This window comes from Perna viridis, chromosome 2 (assembly GCF_037379345.1).
Source record: "Perna viridis isolate PV_CMFRI_1.1 ecotype Kerala chromosome 2, ASM3737934v1, whole genome shotgun sequence".
Classification (NCBI taxonomy): Eukaryota; Metazoa; Mollusca; class Bivalvia; order Mytilida; family Mytilidae; genus Perna; species Perna viridis.
Window position 1 is genome coordinate 65751489 of NC_142446.1, and position 19588 is coordinate 65771076.

A 19588-nucleotide genomic window follows, 5' to 3' on the forward strand; every position below is an offset into this window, starting at 1 on the left:
CGTGACTAACTGGTTTATAAGTGGATTAAAGATGCAGAAAATAAGTGTTCATTATTACTAACAAAGCCATGTACATCTTAACAATATAGTGTCGTAATATTAATACATATTATTTGAATAAGTAAGACAAGTGTTATCCATAAAAACATCAAATGCTATTAGACATTTATATAGGAAGAAACTGCATTGCAATCATATATGGTGAATATTGTTGTTCTTTGTCAAGCTGTTTCCAGGAGAGACCTGCAAAATTTTCATATGCTATGTATAGATTGTAACATATTAGGTGACTTAATTGTTTTACACAGGTCTCCTATGAAGGACAAACACGTAGTCAACTAAAGAGTACAAATTCGGATTATTTGACTCACAATGTGAAATACTGGAAAAGCAATATTATTGGACCTTTAGTTTACTGTGTGACGTCTTTTTCTTTTATCTTATTTGTTTATGTGTGTAATTTTTATTTAGTTCGCTACATTGAATATTAAGATCGCTTGTTCACCTAATCCATGCTCCTAGATTTTAATGGTGCCCGAGTTGCTTATTTACTTTTGTTTTGTTATTTTGCATGTATTTTTTTTGTTTTTTTTTTATGTTTTTTTTTGTTGTTTATGCATGTCTGTTTTTCAACATAATGCTGACGCTTCGGGACTTTTTTATGGCCGATATCGACAAGTACTAGAAATAACACAAAATGACCGTTAGAACATCAAATTGAAAAATAAATAATAACAAAAATACCAAATATCAAATGTAGAAACTGACAATTAGGAAACTATGGCACTGATAACTGAAGCACTTGCAAAAAACCTCCTACAAAAATCCTCCGAATGGTAAGCAAGGTACGTATGAGGTATAAAGACAGGTTTTGTGCAAAAGTATATCAGTGCCGATCATTTCGCGGGTTGTATTCTCGTAACTTTTTTTTATCTATAATTGATACCTTACTTTTTGATATTTATATATGTAGTTCTGAAATTTACGGCATTTAAAAAAATCATTAATCCTAGCTGCCTACGTTTTGTCCATGCGGGTGGATAGTCGTAACAAAACTGTTTTCAAGGGACTGCCGCTGTTTTAATTTTCACCTAAACAAATGCTGCTAAATCAACTGTTTAAATCATTCAAATCAGGTCAAATAGTTGTTCAGTAAAATTGATTGTTTATTGATGGGTGTGAGTTATCAATTTTCGGCTCACCCTGGTCTAAATTGGTTTTGTGGGTGTTTTATCCCTTTTTTACAGTTTTTATTTCTTCGTATTAACTTTGTTATTTTTGTACAAGTCTCTAATACTGTACTCGTAACGTGACTCCTCCATGGTTATGTCTTCAATTAAAATGCATGGATATTTGTTGTTAACAAAGTGTTAAGTTCAGTATTTAAACGCAAAACATCTTTTATTATAAAAAAAAAAACACCAATAAAAATGACAAATACCTAATTTTACAAAAACAAATGTTAAGAAAAGCATACAATAGACGTTTTCCCATTCTAATGCAGCGTTTCCGAGATCCCGTCAGTCGACACTGAAACGCAAATCGGTCTCCGGATTTCACTATGCTCTACATTGGAAATTCCGGAAAGGAAAATAAATCTGGAACAAGACTTATAAACCTTATATTATTGTAGATATTGCCATTAGCGTAACACTTAGTGTCATCGTTTAGCGGAATTGACAACTGGATGGTGTCTTTATGTGTTTTTATCTTTATCTTATTTGTATAGGACTTTTTGAAAGGTTGTCTAAAGGACACTTACCTCCCATGTATACATCACTGAGCCTCAAATCTACAGATCGATTTGATTATTTTGTAAGTTTGTTACATCAGATTTACATCCATTTTCTTTATTAAAAGTTATAATAATAATGATATTAATAATAATAATAATAATAATAATACTGTAACAAACTTCATTTTCCCTTTGAGTTATTCCCCTTTGGTCTTAAGTCAGAGGTAGTGGCTCAGGTATTTAAATGTTTATTCATGTGATGTAATTAAAAGTAAGTCATTTTTAGAACTGTTAAAGAGTTTTCCCATAGACAAACTTTTGAGTTTCAGTTAATTATTATTATTGCCAGAGCAATAAAATTTGAACTTTGCTTATCAGGGTAATAAAGTGCTCCCAGGTAGATTTGAGTTTACTCATTGTCATGACGACACCCTGTCAAGTTTTATCAATTTGTGCATGGCGTGGATAATGCAGAGTTTCACAGGTTTTTTTTTGTGATATCCGTGTGTCGTGTGAATGGCGGTTATTATATATTAAGTTTACAGTGGACTCAAAATGAGTTTTTGGTAGTAATAATTTAGAGTGAGCCCATAGTGTTGTCCAACTTGTATGAAGGCTGTGCAGTATGGTTTAGAACAGCAGCCGTGTAAAAATGGGGATATATGGAAATAAAATTTTGATATATATAAGAAACAGTGTAAAATTGAAAAGTTATGATGTGAAATAGTTGTATGGAAATTAATGTAAACCCCAAGGGACGGTAACTAACGTATTTTAAAATTTTAGTTCTGGATTCAATTTTGAAGAGATTTAATCATGAGTTATAACATGTGACCAAAAGAACTGTGATTTCATGAAGAATGGACACATTCTATTTATTATATATTTGTATTATTTTTTGTTATTCTTTAGTTTGTGTTGCGTTTATCTTGCACTTTGACTGTAGAAGAGTATGAGTAGTGTGTCATGTGTTGATATGTTTATTTTGTTCTTTTGCTTCATTATATATTAAATTTTATTGGTTGAATTTAGCTCCAAATAACAGATCAGTTTTTTAATCTACTCGGATCTTAAAAGAACCCTTCGGACTGAAGGGTACTTCGTTACATTGGCGTCCTAGACCGGATCTGTCAGTTGGGGTTAGTTTGATTTTTTATTGTGATGTGTAGAAAGGTAGAGTAGGACAATGGAAATGAAAATTCCATAGTGGGTTATTTACTTGTGGAGAGAGAAGAACAAGAGGAGCGCGCTACGTCACGTGATATGAAACAAAATAAAAAAAAAAAAGAAGTACGGATGCGCAAATTAGAGATAAGACGCTGGGAGTTGGCTCAACAACAAGAAATTGTCTCAGTTCAAAGTGGAAATCAGTCAGACATTAAGTTTGGTAAAATGGCAAAGTTCATTGAAGGTCAAGATCCATATATTTTTTTGGGATCATTTGAAAGAGTAATCAAGAGAACCAAGGTTATAGCGGTAATCAAAAGAATATAATATAGGGACAACAGAGACAAAGACAAAAAATGAAAAGCCAATTCGTTTCAATAATGTTATTATAATAAAAGTGGACAAAGTAGTCAAAATACAGGTGAAGATGTTCCCAGCCAAGATGTTACTTGAGTATATAGGGGCAGCTCTTTCGCTGTACCTGTGTATAATGATAATGGGGCCAGCTGCAGCCTGCCCTGTGGTGTGAACGTTTCCTCGTCATTCATTGAAGACCATTGGGTGGCATTTGGCTGAGATTTTCTCCCGGTGAGGTTGTTGTCTATTGAAATATACACCATATCTATTCTAGTTATATATTGTCATTTGTGTTGTAGATTTGCTATCTACAACATCGATAATTGTTGTAAATGACAAAACGACAAGCAAATCGAACGATTAATGGGTAGCATATTTGCGGAACAGGTCGTCGTGTATCTGATAATTTGTGCAGTACATGTATTTTTCAACGTGTTGGATTTTACTGGATTCTCCGTTGATGGATAACAATGCCAGTGATTGTAAGTTCAATTACTTTAATGAGAAACACATCAAACACTAAGGCTTCATTCTACGAATTGCACATGGTAGAATCACCCAGTGATGGATTTGGCTTCCTATTTCGATATATTTTTTTGCAACATTTTAATCACCTTTTTTATTGAGATCTTCCAATATATTTGATTGTTATGGTGCTGAGGAGAGCTAACTCCCTAAAAAACGAGTACATATATCAAATTTTTTGTTTTGAGGGGATTGAAAACATGAGCAATACATGTTCCTTATTATTGTTAACCGTAATACATCTCAAGGATTGTATCCCAGACAGCATGCCTCCGTTGGGCCAGCGTTAATTGGTGTTTGGATAGTTGGCTTTTAGTTGGCGTTGGCAAGACAACGTTGGCCCAACATTGGCCAATGTAGTAGTCCGTAGTTATAGAAATATTTCTTCTTGATTTATTTTTGACCAAAATGGTTTTTACTTGACAACCAGATGATTAAACACATTTTGAAATTTTAATTACTTTCATATCATAAAAAGGTTCTACGTTGGCCCAACAAAATTTGTTTTAGAAGCAAATTCTGCGTGAGAGTATTTTTAAATTTCGATTTTTAAATCAAAACCATGATTACATGATTTGCATTATTCTGCATTTCTCCAACCCAGAGCTAACAGTGAGCCAACACTGAACCAACATTGATCCAAAGTCGAAACGACTTTGGTAACAAACATGTTAAAAAAGTTAATGTTATTCTAGATGCAAAAATTTATTTCGGTCTACAGAAAGTAAAACTAGAAAGCAAATCCGGATGTATGAAAGCAAATATTGTGTTGCATCTAAACTGCAACACTAAGTTGGGCCAATATGTATACATTTATTCATATAATTTTACTTTTTTCAAAAAGGTATTGGTGGCACTTTTCTCGAATTCTGTTAACTGCATGTTTAATAGTCATGCAACAAGTATTCATGTTTAATATTTAGAACTTAATAACACAAAAAAATATTATGAATAACCAAATGTACTTTATGATAACAATAGTGTACATGATTATCTCCCCCTTATGGAGCTTGATAACTGAGAGTATAATACACCTTTTTTCAAAACAAAAGTTGTCTTTCATTCTGAACAAATGTAAACATATTTTCAAATGTAAATTCATCCTAAACGCAAAACAGTGACAGGTATTAGTATATGTCTATTTAGTACACATAAATGCAAATTTTCAATATTTAGTATACCAATGATCGTAATATCTGTTAATACTATAATAGATTTTCTTGTTTTAAGCTTGTAAACTACAATCAGCTTGTCATTGCTACATTCTTACTGTAAAAACATTATATGATAAACTAAGTGAAAATGTGAGCGCTGGCTCTGAAAGAGTGTACACTATCAGCACTGTGCGACATAACCAGGAAAATACACAATGAAATTATGTTCTAATATCTTAAAGAATATAATCGTCTGACCATATGGTTGGGTTAACGATTGGCTTATGTTAGGCCAACATTGGGGATTCGTTGGGTCATTGTTTGCATTACGTTGGGCCAACGTTGGCTCTCTTTGCACTTACAACGTTGAACCAACATTGGGTACTCTACGTTGGCCAATCGTAAATGATTCAGTTCAACCAACGGTGGCCCAACGTAGGAATGCTCCTTGGGATGTCGCAATATTGAGAACAGATAGCTAGACAGTATGATATTTGATACACAAATACATTTTTTGGACAATTGACTAGGAAGTAATTGAAGTACGCACTATGTAGGAAGAATACAATGATTGTGTTGACAACTGCCCAACGATTAGGTATGTATTATTTTATTAGTAATGTTTTAATTTGAACCTCTGTCCAAAATAAGTCTTAGTTGCCAAAAATGTATGTGCACACAAACGTAGTCAACACATTACATTAGTTCATCAGATGCCATATATTTTATTGAATGGATGTAGTGTGAAATTAATTTGGTGTACTTATTATTACTTATTGAAACTTCTTGTTTGTATCTAGACACATATATACTACCTGCGTATTTGATGCAGCATACATGTTTAATGTTTGTTTTCTTAACATATAGCAAACATGTTTATTGGTTGTTTGCTTACATGTAATGTATATCAACTATATGTTTATATGTGTGCGTTTTAAGTATGTTGACATGTATAAGGCATAAGGTTTTTGAAATGTGTCTATCATACGTCAGAAATAATTAATACTTGACCTAAATTGTTTGATGTGTTTATTATGAAGATTGTTTACTGGATATAATTTAAATTTGATACTTTCAAAATTGTAGTAAAATAGCAAAATGTTGGATGTGTTAGCGAATCAAAGCTTGACAGGGATTTAAAAGGATTATGTGAATGGTAAAATATAATTACAACGAAAGTGTATGTCACTTATGTTCAATGCTATTATTCAAAAGTGCTCATCCCATTATCATTACCTGGTCAGATATATGTAAAATATCTTGGTGCTTAGTTTGGCTTTCATTTGCAATATTTTTGGTTTTGAGAACTTTCTGGGTACATTTAAAAATTTAAATCGTCCTTTGTATTGAATTTTAATGCTGTTGATGAGAGTTTTACTCCTAGAAACACGACAACAGTTTATCAAAAGTAGCAATATTATGTGATTGGTACTCGTATGTATTAAAACCACGACCGCAAAATAACGACAGCAAGACGAGGGTATGTATCAAAACATATTTATTCACAATATTTAATATGTTTCCTTTTTTCGAGTACCTCAACATTAACGTCTCCTCTGAAAAAAAAACACAAACAAACAAACAAACAAACAAACAAAACAATTAAACAATTGGTAACTTGACATGTTTTTTTTTAAATAGCTGAATATTAATCCATGTAACTGCAGCCATTTAGCGTCTCCTCTGAAATAAATATATAAGAACATTAGCCACGTTGTTTGAATGGCTGGCTACTGATCTATCTAATTGATTGTGTTCGCAACTTTATGGATGAATATATGTGTGTTGTCATTTAGAATATAATATATCTTTATGATAAAGGTATATAGCTTTAGATTACGAAACCTTATAACATCACTGCAAAGAAGAGTATCGGAATTTAGTCGACTCTGCATTGAAGTATTGTCCATTGTAAATGAGATATGAAGTTTTCGATCGGCAAATGTGAAATATGGAATACACGTTGTATTAAAGACTTTGAATAAAGTACAATATTTGGCTAAATATCGTAATTTGCAAAAACAGTTACTTAATTCGTAAATGATGAGTTTACATGTATCGGAAAATGGCAAGTACGATATTGAAAATGGGGCATCTTTGAATGCAGAAGTTGGTATGGAAATATATTGAATGAATTAAGTCACTTGCATATGCTTACCTTTACTTCTTCACAATTATCAGATCCACAAACTTCTATGATGGTGGCATTAGCAAGCTTGTTAGAAATGTATGTTTTAATCACCTCGTTGCCTGAAAGAATACGCACAGGCTGTTACTTACTATGACTGAAGGTCGTTCATGTTATCATTCATTACTACAAATTTTATATATTGTGATATCATTAAAAAAAAGAATCGTATGCTTAATATACTGTTTCAATATAGTCATTTATTAAGAAGAAGGACATGTCCCAGTTTGAATGAAATATATTTTGATTAAGTTTATCTTCTGTCCTATGAAATGATATTTGGTTTATATTTCGTTTACATATAAGATATATAAGATCGAACTTCAAATTGATTTATTTGATCTGCATATAAAAGGGTTTTACATTTGTTTTGTCTGGTTTTGATTTTAAAAAATCAATATCATATCGCTTCAATTTGTAATATACATTACGAACGAAAAAAATTATGAAACTGTAATACTACGGTATATTACTGGTTGGGTTAGTTTCTTTTGTTATACGAATGATGTACCCAGTGTTGATTGTTTGTAATTTGCATTTGTTGTTGCTATAGCATGGATGATTGAACTGTACTTACTTGGTTCGTAGTATTCGGATAATCTTATTGATTGTGGTTTATGTTTAGCAACCATACTTGTTCTCCTAATATCTATCCGTATACACATTTTGGTCGACAGTATCTGCAGTATGAAACGTTCTTATTCATGCGTTAGGGGTGCCTTATGTCATTCTTAATTTTTCCTGAGAGTTCATATTACTAGTGTTGAATATTTCTTTGAATTTTGATGAATTTTAATTATCATATTTCCGTTTTAATACGTTTTTTGATATTTTGTAACAAATAAAAAAAAAGCAATTGAAAAACATCCTTTTTTCTACGTGTAGTTTATCAAAATACCACAATATATCGGCTAACAAATGACAAACCGATAGCAGTGGAATGACTACAAAATGACAAACCGATGGCAGTGGGATGACTATAATACGTCAAAATCCATTAACAAAGCCTGAACATGAACCCATGAAGCAGATACGATCTACATACACAATCTAATGAACCGAATAAAAAAAAAGAATTCACATAAAAAATAGCAATTTCAATCCGTAAGTGATATCAGGAGCTAAGGTAGGGTAAGCATGTCCTGCTACAAAAGCGGAATTCGCTACATAGCTTGTGAGTACAACCCGGTATTCATATAGTAACAATCATGCAATTCCTCGACGCGTGTCCAAGCATAAATGATATGGCAAGCCAAAAAATGATTTTTTTAATATTACAAATTCATGTTTTAATATAACAAATTTGATTTCTAATATACACAAAACCCTTTTTTTAATATTAAAACTCATTTTTTATTTTAAAAATTTAATTGAATTTCTAATATTAAAAAAGAAATATTTTTTTTATATTTGAAATTGATTTTCTTATATTAGAAAATGGATTTGGTGTATTCAATTACGATTTTTTTAATATTAGAAAATCATTTTTGAAATGTGACTGATTTTGCAATATTACAAAGTAATCTTTAAATATTACAAATTTATTTTCTAATATTATAAATTCAATTTGTAATATTATTAAATTAGGAATTTGTAATATTATTAAATTAGGAATTTGTAATATTAGAAAATGAATTTTTCATATTAAAAATGTATGTTTTCTAATAGAACAAAATAAGTGTTTTCTAATATTAATAAATTATTTTTTTAATGTTTCAAAATTATTTTTTTAATATCACAAATTCATTTCCTTATTTTACAAATTCATTTTCTAATATTACAAATTGGATTTCTAATACCACAAAACACGTTTTAATATTAAAAATTCAATTGAGTTTCTAATATTAAAAAATAATCTTGTAATATTAGAAATTGATTTTCTAATTTTATAAAATGGATTTGCTGTATTCAATTACGACTTTTTAATATTAGAAAATTATTTTGTGATATAAAAAATGTGGCTGATTTTGCAATATTGCAAAGTAATTTTTAATATTACAAATTTATTTCCTAATATTACAAAATCATTTTCTAATATTACAAATTCAATATGTAATATTACTAAATGTGTGATATTTTGTAATATTACTAAATCAGGAATTTGTAATATTAGAAAATGATTTTTTAATATTACAAAATGAACTTCTGGTATTTAAAAATATTTGTTTATATATTAAAAACAATTATTTTGTAATATTAAAAAAATATTTTCCAATATTACAAAATATTGATTTTTGTCCGCTAGCAATAGTAAACATTCAAATCATTCATCATTACTGTGATTGCAGTTATTTCAATCAATAACATACCGCATCAAAGAATAAGTTCACTTTACGGAACGCCTTTTCTATCTTTGTGTATTGTCCATGTGCTTCTGATGCAACTACTGAATCACTGTCAGCTTCCATACCGGAAGGTATATTGATCTCCAAAAGACCCATGGTGCTTTCGTCACCTCTTTTCCATCTTCATATACATATAGATAACAAAAATAAATGGAGAAGGACATTTTTACATTTTTTTCACATCAAGTAGAATTTTTCATACAGACTTTGATATGCCCATTTTGTTACATGTCACATTTTGAATGGAAAAATGTATATCGGAAATACGAAACTTTGCCATATTGTTTCCTCTCGTAAGGTGGATGTAAAAATACAAAAGTAAAGTCGATATTTCAAAATGCCTAATACATTTATGTGCATTTCTATGAAATTATAATCCAATTTACAGAAATGATTTGGACAATTTTGTCTGATTCTTACAGGTAGTGCCACTTTATTACATAAACATCCTTCACTTCGTACATTTCGTAGACCGTTTCAATGAATAGGTAATGCATACCTGAAACAAACTTTAAGTGTAAATCCGTTAATAGTTTCCTTTAATATAGTAGGTATGAGATCAAATGCTGGTATTCTTAGTTCATTGTAAACATTGTAATACACTGCAGCCTATAATTATAAAATATACGAGAAAGAGATAATGTAGTGAAACGACTACATTACAACGAGTTACGTAGTTAAGTGCAGGGACAAATAGTTAGTTTTCCCTCGATCAAATGGCCAATACCGTATTTCCTCAGATAATGAAATGGACAATTGACAAGGGGATTTAATTTTTCTATCATTGCATATGAATCTTGTTTTGTGTTTAGAAATTTTTTTTCTTGTCAATTGTCTAGTTAAATGCCTAAACAAATTTTTCATGTAATGCTAAATCAACGTGAGACTAAATTTATTCTTTAGTTGAACATTTGTAAAAGTTTTTGTTTTAAAGTTTTCCTTTCCTCTTTCGTTTACACAGGACTTAACATTTATGAGCTCGGTGGGTGTTTTTAGAAAGGCAGATGACGCTTACCCCATTCTTTGTAGTGTTTGTCTGGTCTTTGTCCCTAAATTACATTCCTTAGATTTCCGATAGAACCTTGGTTCTCCTGATTATTCTTTGTGGTTGCTGAACGAATTCAAAAACACTTGTAATTTAATTTGATAATTTAAAAATCGATGCATTGGGTTCAAGACAAAAAACTGTACAGAGAATTAAATAACGTACATATTGCAGATTTACATGGTGATATAAGCGATTTCGATGATGTTAACCGGACAAAATATATAACAGAGAGATATCAATGCTGTTCACTTCACGTTAATATAATCCTTACCCCCACAAAGAAAAGAAAAGGACAACAACCCTTTACAATTTATTAGAAGTAAAACAATATAAAGTCGTGATTATTTTTATATTTTGGTTTTCTTTAATTTTACATTTTTTCTTGTATTGTTCTTGTTGTGATTATTTTGATTTTCTTCTTTCCATTTTGGGGACATTGCAAACATTTTAATAACTGATACCTCCAGTAAGCAAAATCCACTGCCATGGGCGCTGACCGATATTGATCGGACAGTTTTCGGTAGCTGAAAACAAAGAAATATAGCTGATAAGAGTATAAACATTTTAGTAGTGTCTACGATTTATTACCTAGCACGATGAATCATGGTTGACTGAAAATTATACCCGATCGATTTTAGAAAATAAAATTATATAAAGTTTGATTTAAACAAACAGGTCATCATGCAATTCAATTAACTAAAATGAAATTATGTAAGATAAGTATGTATAGCTTACATCTTCTGATTGTAGAACCAAGGCGTTTTTATCATTTATTTCAAATGTTTTCCCTGACCATTTGTCACCCTTTGATTTTACAGTCATTGAGAATGTTTTAACAAACAACTTGGCGCCAAGTCCAGACAAGGCTTCAATAGCTATTACCGTGTCCTAAAAGAAATGCAATAAAGATGAATGACCGCAGAGAAAATGAGGACTAATTGCATATTCAGTGTAAGATATGTCTGATTATTTTGTTTTAATTATAATTGTATCGTGTATTTCATCATTGTTGTTTATTCGATAGAGTGGTCTAAATTTCATACGCTGAGCTGATCTTTTGACATATGCACATAAATAACATAAAAGTTTTGAGAGTTTGAAATAAATTTGTAAAATTTCAACGTCTTTTTAGACTAGGTAGACTTAATGGAAAACACATCACAATCTGTTACATTGGTGAAAAACTATGAGGCACGTTTTCAAACGATCAAACATTAATAACAATTAACTATGAATTATCAGTGCCAGGCTATGTACCTGTGTTGATATAAAACCACCATTTGGGTTACGTTGGTTACCAAGCCAACGAAGGACCCTTATACCGTTAAAGGTATCTCCCTTCACGTTGTAGCCAAGTAAAACATATGACGTCATTTCGACGTCAATTGCTCTGGCATTTGTTCGAGGTGGATTCCAGCTTCTCCAAGGTTGAACCTTCTGTGCAACAGGGCCTGTAAGTTTCCAATACTTACCATCGCCTTTGAAAATTAGATGGAATAACCTTTAATTCCGTATTAAAGAAAACGGGTTTTGTTAGAAAACTTCAATAAATATCAATAATGATTCAAATAAAAAAAATATATGCTTTATCGATAGAAAAAACATAACAAAAAATGCATCATTAAATTTCCCGATGTACCGCACATGCATCATGCTGCTTTGAGGTGATAAATACTTTAGATACGTGTCAATACATAAAAACGCCATCATAAAAAAATGGATTCGTAATTTTTCGACAGACCGTATCAGTACAATTAAATTTATTGCGTATCTCTCTGCAAAATTATTACCGCATTTTCCTTGTATGGTAATATACAAACATGCAATTCTAATTAATCCACTTTTTTATTCTTAACGGAGGTGTGTTACCATTATTTTTGCTATCTTAGAATATTGCTTCTGTTTCCATTCATGTTTGAAATGTTGTTGTCAATGGCTTTCATCATAATTCCATTTTACAATATATTTGAATAACACATTTACCAGCAGTAAATGCCTTATTTTCCAACTCAACAAGTAGTTCATCTTTCTTTGAATGATTAACCAATGATAGAGCATAAAATGATATTGCAAGTTCGTACAGATTTCCAATTGACGCAGGCGCATTATGTGCTATAAATTTTGCAGCTTTCAATACTGCCATGTTGACACTTGAAAGTAACTGAAAGTAAAATATATATAATTAAGTAGTTGTCCACATAAAAATCAGGCATGTCATATGATATGGTAATCACATTGTAAATTTTATCCCACTGAATATTTTGGTTCTGTTCCAATATAATGTTTATATTATATGTATTTCAAAAAGTAAAAACGGTTTTTAAAGCTACAATTGATGGCTCAGAAAAAAAAAACAATTGAAAAGTTTTCTTACAGAGCAACTACATTTTACACAAAAAATAAAAAGTTATCTTCCTGTTTCAAAGAATTTCATTTCTGAATCAATGCTTTCTTCATAATGTTTTCTCTATAACCGTTGCAGTAAACCATAAACCAACAATCAACTTTGAAGAAGAATGCAGTTATGATACAAAATGAATGACAATTTGTAGAAAGCAAAATTTGTCATTTCCAACTTACTGCCTGGACACCCTCTTAAGCCATTCACTGTACGTTTATTTTTGTAAATTTGTTGTGCAGATAATTTGTTTTTGTTTTTGTTTTTCAATGTTTTATCCTCTGCTTGATTCAAGTAATTTTACTTAAGTTGGTACTTGGTAGCTGAATTCGTATCAATCATTGAACTAGTTTTATAAGTAGTGTACATCACAATACTAGAGTATGTGGATGTGTAAATTGTAAATCCTCAATGGGAGTTATATTGAATGCAGTACGTCTTGTCTAAGGTATCAATACCATAGTGGAAAGTAACACTATGTTTCGTTATTCTTTTTTTGTCCTGAAGACAGCCTCCCAGAAAATGTAAACATGTTTAAACGTAGGGAAAAGGTGAACGAATACGAAAGTATCCGATTGTTAAACGACGTTTAAATTGATTGAATATTGTCCGATAATGTCGAAAAAGCTGTCTGTAGCGGCAAATGTGAGAGGAAACGAAGTCTTCCACTGTACATAGCTATCTAAATTACATCAATCACATAAACATTCACTACTAAGTTATATAAGTCTGAATAGGGTATATTGTGTTCTAACTTATGCTAAGTCTGTCTTAACTTTTCTAAATATGTCTGAAAAGTACTTGGATTATCTTGACCGAGTCTCACCTTGTCCAAACTAGTCTCAACTAGTCTCGACTTGTCTTGACGCAATCTTGACCAAATTTTCACAAGTCTTAACTTGTCTCGAATAGTCTCAAACAGTCTGACCAGTCTCGAATAGTCTCGATTTAGTCTCAACCAGTCTCGACTGTCTTAAACTGTCTCAATAATTTAATTCAAAGCTCTCAACAACCTTATTAGTCTCGACATGGGTTTTTCATCCATTTTAGCAATTGAATGTTTGTAAATTGTCTTAATTTATTTAAACGTGGGAATGTATATTGTATTTGAAGTATATTTTTCTGAATAAAGATACTTTTAATATCTAAATAGTAGATATACCTTTACTTTAACATTTCACGACATATTGTCATTTTATCAATTTTGTACCTTTAATTTATATTTTTTTATGTAGTTCCTTTTTACCTCTTAAAAGTGGTTATTGTTCACTTATTCGTTATTGTAATTAACGTTTTATTCGAGCCACTTCAAACATATAATATTCTTAATTTTCCTACCCGCGGTATATCTAAATAGTTGTGGAAATTGAAATATTGCGTTTTACTTGGGCCTGTAACTTATGAATTAATGAAAATGAATATGTACTTAGTTTTTTAAAAGTTACTTAAAATTACACAAATATTCCAACTTTTGAACAAATTGCATGCATCACACAATGAAAATAATTAATCGTTAAGGTAATTTGTATGTTTATAGTTGAGCTGTCTAATCTTTAGATAGAAATATTCACGTAAATTTTATACATGTAAAAGTGGAGAAAGGGAAGAGCCTTAAATCTCCATTCAGGTCGGAATTCTATCTTTTTTGTTTTAATTTTTTGTTACAAGTGTAACTATATGTGTATAAGGTTTAAATTTTATTCATAGTTCTCGTCTTTGGTTCACTTGGTCAGTACTAGATTTTATAACATTACTTCAATACCAAAAATGAAATATATTTACATGTACAAGTATACCACTAGGATATTACATATCAAATAATTCCACTCAGTATCTGTGTAATGTCACAAAAGACGCAATGTACACGCGTGTCACTTATCATCTGTCAGCTAACTGCCATGTGTCTAAATACATTTATTTTATGTTAGATTCTGAAAACTTAAAATCAGTTAGGGAATAATAAAGCCCCCGATTAAGGATCGCCCTAAATTTAGCGATAAAACTTGCATATATATTATATAGATTACTTTATAGAAAAACAGTAATATAAATGTACACATTGACAATTCATCATACAAGTACATTGTACATGTACATACACGAAGTCCCTTTTAATTTGATACATGTCAATAACTATACAAATGTAATAAAAGACATATTTTACCTCTATAACCCCGCATTACTGGCTCCTGTCTGAGACCAATAGACACATGTTCGTTTAAAATAAAATCGATCTAAGTATTACACCGAAACTACCGTCTAAAAAAAATAGCTTATAAACTATAGAAACAACCTGCTTACATCTCAGATGATTATGATGATTGTGTTTAGTTGCTAACAAATTCAAACATTCGATTTTATAATACATAGCCAAACTAAAAGGAGTCATTAATTGCATGTTTTTATATCATGTATATTGTTAAACATGAAACTGATACAAATTTGCTGCATGCCAGTTGTCTGATTTTTACTAGATCAAAAGTGAGACAGTTTATAAACTTTTTGTATATTATGTCAAACATGTACATGCATGTACATGTAACCACAGAGGCCTATTAGCGTCAACTAAACTGTTCATTATTATATTTTTTTGCGTTATCATGCGAAGTTATGCATCTACAACATGAACGCGGAACATCCGCAACAGATTTTGAATACATATCTCGTAATACTTCTACAAGTTACATCTTAACAAAAAAGACAGCCAGATACAGTATTTCGGTGCAGGCGAGAGTGTGAACTTCTTTTATTTGGCTGTACGACTAGTGTAAAGCAGGGTCTGTTCGATTGGTAAAGTCGTTCTCGTTCTTTCTGCCGAAAAGACGTTAAACCATATCATTAAATGGTCAGGCATTTGGATATAGTTATACCTAAATTTGCAAAGTGAGGATATGTAAAGAAGTAGGGTGTCCGTACTTCCGTCAGTCCATACTATCTTTCTTCCTAATGTTATATAGGGGATGCATTTCGCATCTCTCATATCTTCAATTAATTTAAAAATGCTAAAAACATATTTTGGTTTCTCTTCCGACTATACATAAATGTACTTAAGATATAGAAAATTAATTGCAAATTAATTTAAAAAAGATAATACTATTATTGCCAGGCACGATTTAACCCATTTTCTTCTCTATATACATCCTTTTATAAACTATAATTCTTATTTCATAAAAAAACTGCACAAAAAACATGAAAAAAAAACAAATAAAAGAAGAGAAAAGAAGAAATCTATTATTTTTTGTAATTAATATATCACACGAACATTATACATCAACATAGAACTGTATATAATGAAACAACATTATCATTTTATACGGTAACATGTTTATCGCTTATGTGATTCAAGTAGTTCTTGTACATGTAGGTACTCTGATTTCGAGGATCGTAATAAATCCCAACTGCCGGGTCGGTTGTACGGTATATTATACATTGTCTGAATAGAGTAAATACTCGTATACAATTTTCTCTGGTAAAATGATGAACGTCACATACAGGTACCTAGAATTTTTATCTGATCCTGTGTGTACCCAGAACTCCTGAACGGTGTACCAAAAACCGAATCAGATTCTTTTTAAAAATAACTTCGGGGCTGAACAGGAGTATTTAAAAAAGACGGGCTTCAGAGGTAACCACGAACAGGTTTCAAGCTATGATCTGCACAACTTTGTCCAAAATTTGACATTTTCAGTCGTTGTTGATTCAATTTCTCAGCTCAATATTGCCGTTTAAATCTAAGAGTATGTAGAATATGTTATCTACTGAAAATGTTTGTATGCATGCATTGATTTAAATTAGGTAGAGTAAATTGTATTTAATATATTTTTTTTATTTCACAGGTAGCGGTGGAACATCATTTTTTTCAATTAAACTATTTTTATTTGAATTTCTTTTCAAATTCTTCCATCAAAACATTGATGATTTCCATATCATAGTATCACTATGAATGTTCTTTCCTATAACCTGAATAATGAAATAACAGTCTCCATAAAAATTATGCAAAAAGCAATTCATGCATAAAAGAGATTTAGTGGTTTTATCTTTGAATTCTTAAATTAGGACTGTTTTCAATCCTAAATTGTTAAATATATGTTCTCGAGACAATTTGAGATTCATTTGAGACTGGTCGAGATTTCTTCAAGATTATTCAAGACTAGTAAGACTGTTCAAGACTCTTCGAGACAGATTGGGACTGGTCAAGACAAAATAAGACAAGTCGAGATTGGGTCAAGACAAGTCGAGATATAGTCAAGACTTTTTAAGACTTGATTGGACAAGGTGAGACAATCCAAGTATTTTTCAGACATATTTAGAAAAGTTAAGACAAAGTGAGCACAAATTAGAACAAAATGTACCCTATTCAGACTTATATAACTTAGTAGTGACTGTTACTTGCGTACCAAATTAGAAACTTGATTGTTCCGTTTTGCCTCCTCCAACGCTATGAGAACAAAACTTGTCAAGCTGCGTTCACTAGACACAGATCCTCCCTAAGAATATAAAACAATAAATTCTGAAGCTTGTTTTAATTTGTTATAAAGAAGTGAATACTCTATATTATAGATATCGACTCTGCCGCATTAATGTATATTCACGTGTCATTGTCAGTATTTGTGTGTGTGTGCATGTGTGTGTAATTTCAATAAAGTCTAAGATATTCCATTGTTAGCGTAACTACAACCTATAAGGAATATGGCCTTCAAAGACATTGTATTCTCTGTTAAAATTTAAATTCAAATGACTTAAGACAGGAACAAATCAGATCATTAAACATCGTTAGTGACATGGTATTTATTATAATGGAACCTAAGTCGTCTTAACCCTGAAGAGATTATTACATTTCATGAGGTATTGGTTTTACAAAAAAAAATATGCTGACTTTTTGTACTGCAGTTTTCCGGAATCAATTAACCGTGTATGAAGTGGGGGATTATCGAGGGTGAAACCTGGTTAGACCCACCGTTGGAAATGCTTGAACCAGTTCAGGAACATTTCTGTTCATAGTAGCTTTCCACTGTTTGATTTGATATAACCATTTTTAAATGGGCTTTCCTTCTTTTGACTAGTAGCCTTCCACTTTTTGATTTGATGTAACCATTTAGATATGGGCTTTCCTTCTTTTGACCATCCTGTTTGAATATTGCCTAAAGGTTGCCTTATAGACTGTAATTTTAGTTTTTTGCCTTTATATAAAACTAGTTTGAAGTGAATACAAAGGATGTCTGGTTTATACATTTCTGAAATTAACCCATGGTTAATTTAGGCGGTTTCGGTATGCAATATTGACTGCTGAAATACTGTTAAACGGATTAGTTTTGTGCTTAGTTTGAAAAAACTGAGAAATACCCATACTAACAATCACATGAATCAGTTTATGTATCACGATAAAATACCTGCATTGCCTTTTGTAAAACTTTTCCAGGTTCAACAAAGCTGCCACCTGTTTTCTGTTGCTTAATGATCCACCTAATAGCTCTTCTCATAACATGATCCTTGTCTATAAACACAAATTTTGCAGCCTGAGAAAACGACTTAATTACATATGCTGTCAACCTGGAAATACATAAACAACAATACGTTTTAGCGTTAATGTCCGACTGTATCGATCGATCGTCAATATGATCGTACATAAATTCTAAGAAACAGCAATTTAGCATAAAGTACGAAAATATGTCATTATATGTTTGAATTCAATGTCATTAAGCATAAAACATAACGTCAAAAGTTAGCTAGTTTGCGCACTATACCAGCTCAATTTCCATAATTGTATATACTGAAAACATCAAAACCACAAATTCAATAATCCACAACGTTGTGTTTCTTCCCTTATCCACGAATATCGGTACAACGAATAAAAGTGCTTTCATAGTACCGCGTATTTCACTTTGTTTACAGAAATATACCAGCTGCTTTCGCATTTATCAAAGAAACATACCATGATATTTAAATTGTATCACAGAAACACAACATGTTATTTCGTTTTATCATATAAATAAATCATGTACATTAACGTTCATCATTGAGACTTGCCATGTACTTCCACTTTTATCACTGTCACCAAACGCACTGTAACTCCCATCGTTATGTGAATACGTCAGTTGTCGCTGGTAACCTTAACAAAAAAGGAATCAATTTGGTATGACGTAATTTTCAATAATACTTATATGTGATAGACATATTTAAAAGTGTGGTATCGTGTAAAAATGAATTAATTGATAAATTCAAAAGATTTAATGCAATTGAAAACAACGTCGCAGGTTCTGACCACTTATTTCACCAAAAGGTAAGCTTGGTGACACATTTTGAATATTTTAGAAATATCTCAAAGTATTTTGTAGAATGACATTTTTCTCCAAATTACGCATAGTAACTCAAACAATAAAATTGTTAAAAAAATTAGACAATCAGAAGCTTTCGTCCAGTATGTTAAAAAGCCAATCAATTTATGTCTAAAATGACAAGTACTTATTTTTACACAAAATTATAGACAAAAGAAGCAAATAAAAAAATAAACAAGAAGCAACGCCAGACAAAACGTTATTTCGAACAAATTTCGTCTGAAAACAAACGCATGTGTAGACTTACCTTTATTGAACTCAATCATTTGCTAAAGAAATGTTTCATTCGAAAGCTACTTAAGTGTATAATATGCATTAGAATTATTTGTTTGAAAA

The 19588-nt window shown here is 31.0% G+C and overlaps 1 protein-coding gene across 1 annotated transcript in view; it reads right to left on the bottom strand.

Moving 5' to 3' along the window:
- Nucleotides 1–6419: 6419 nt before the first annotated feature.
- The window catches only part of LOC148626527 (CD109 antigen-like), a 41447-nt gene continuing 28278 nt past the window's right edge, over nucleotides 6420–19588 (bottom strand). Inside the window, exons 26-37 of the mRNA XM_088570576.1 lie at nucleotides 18945–19026; nucleotides 18308–18467; nucleotides 17315–17404; nucleotides 12503–12680; nucleotides 11777–11997; nucleotides 11255–11407; nucleotides 10981–11043; nucleotides 9971–10080; nucleotides 9436–9592; nucleotides 7704–7806; nucleotides 7097–7188; nucleotides 6420–6494 (exon numbers count right to left, since the gene is read on the bottom strand). Coding sequence (XP_088426702.1) covers nucleotides 6483–6494; nucleotides 7097–7188; nucleotides 7704–7806; nucleotides 9436–9592; nucleotides 9971–10080; nucleotides 10981–11043; nucleotides 11255–11407; nucleotides 11777–11997; nucleotides 12503–12680; nucleotides 17315–17404; nucleotides 18308–18467; nucleotides 18945–19026 — 1421 coding nt within the window. The 3' untranslated portion in view covers nucleotides 6420–6482. The remainder of the gene's footprint in view (nucleotides 6495–7096; nucleotides 7189–7703; nucleotides 7807–9435; nucleotides 9593–9970; nucleotides 10081–10980; nucleotides 11044–11254; nucleotides 11408–11776; nucleotides 11998–12502; nucleotides 12681–17314; nucleotides 17405–18307; nucleotides 18468–18944; nucleotides 19027–19588) is intronic.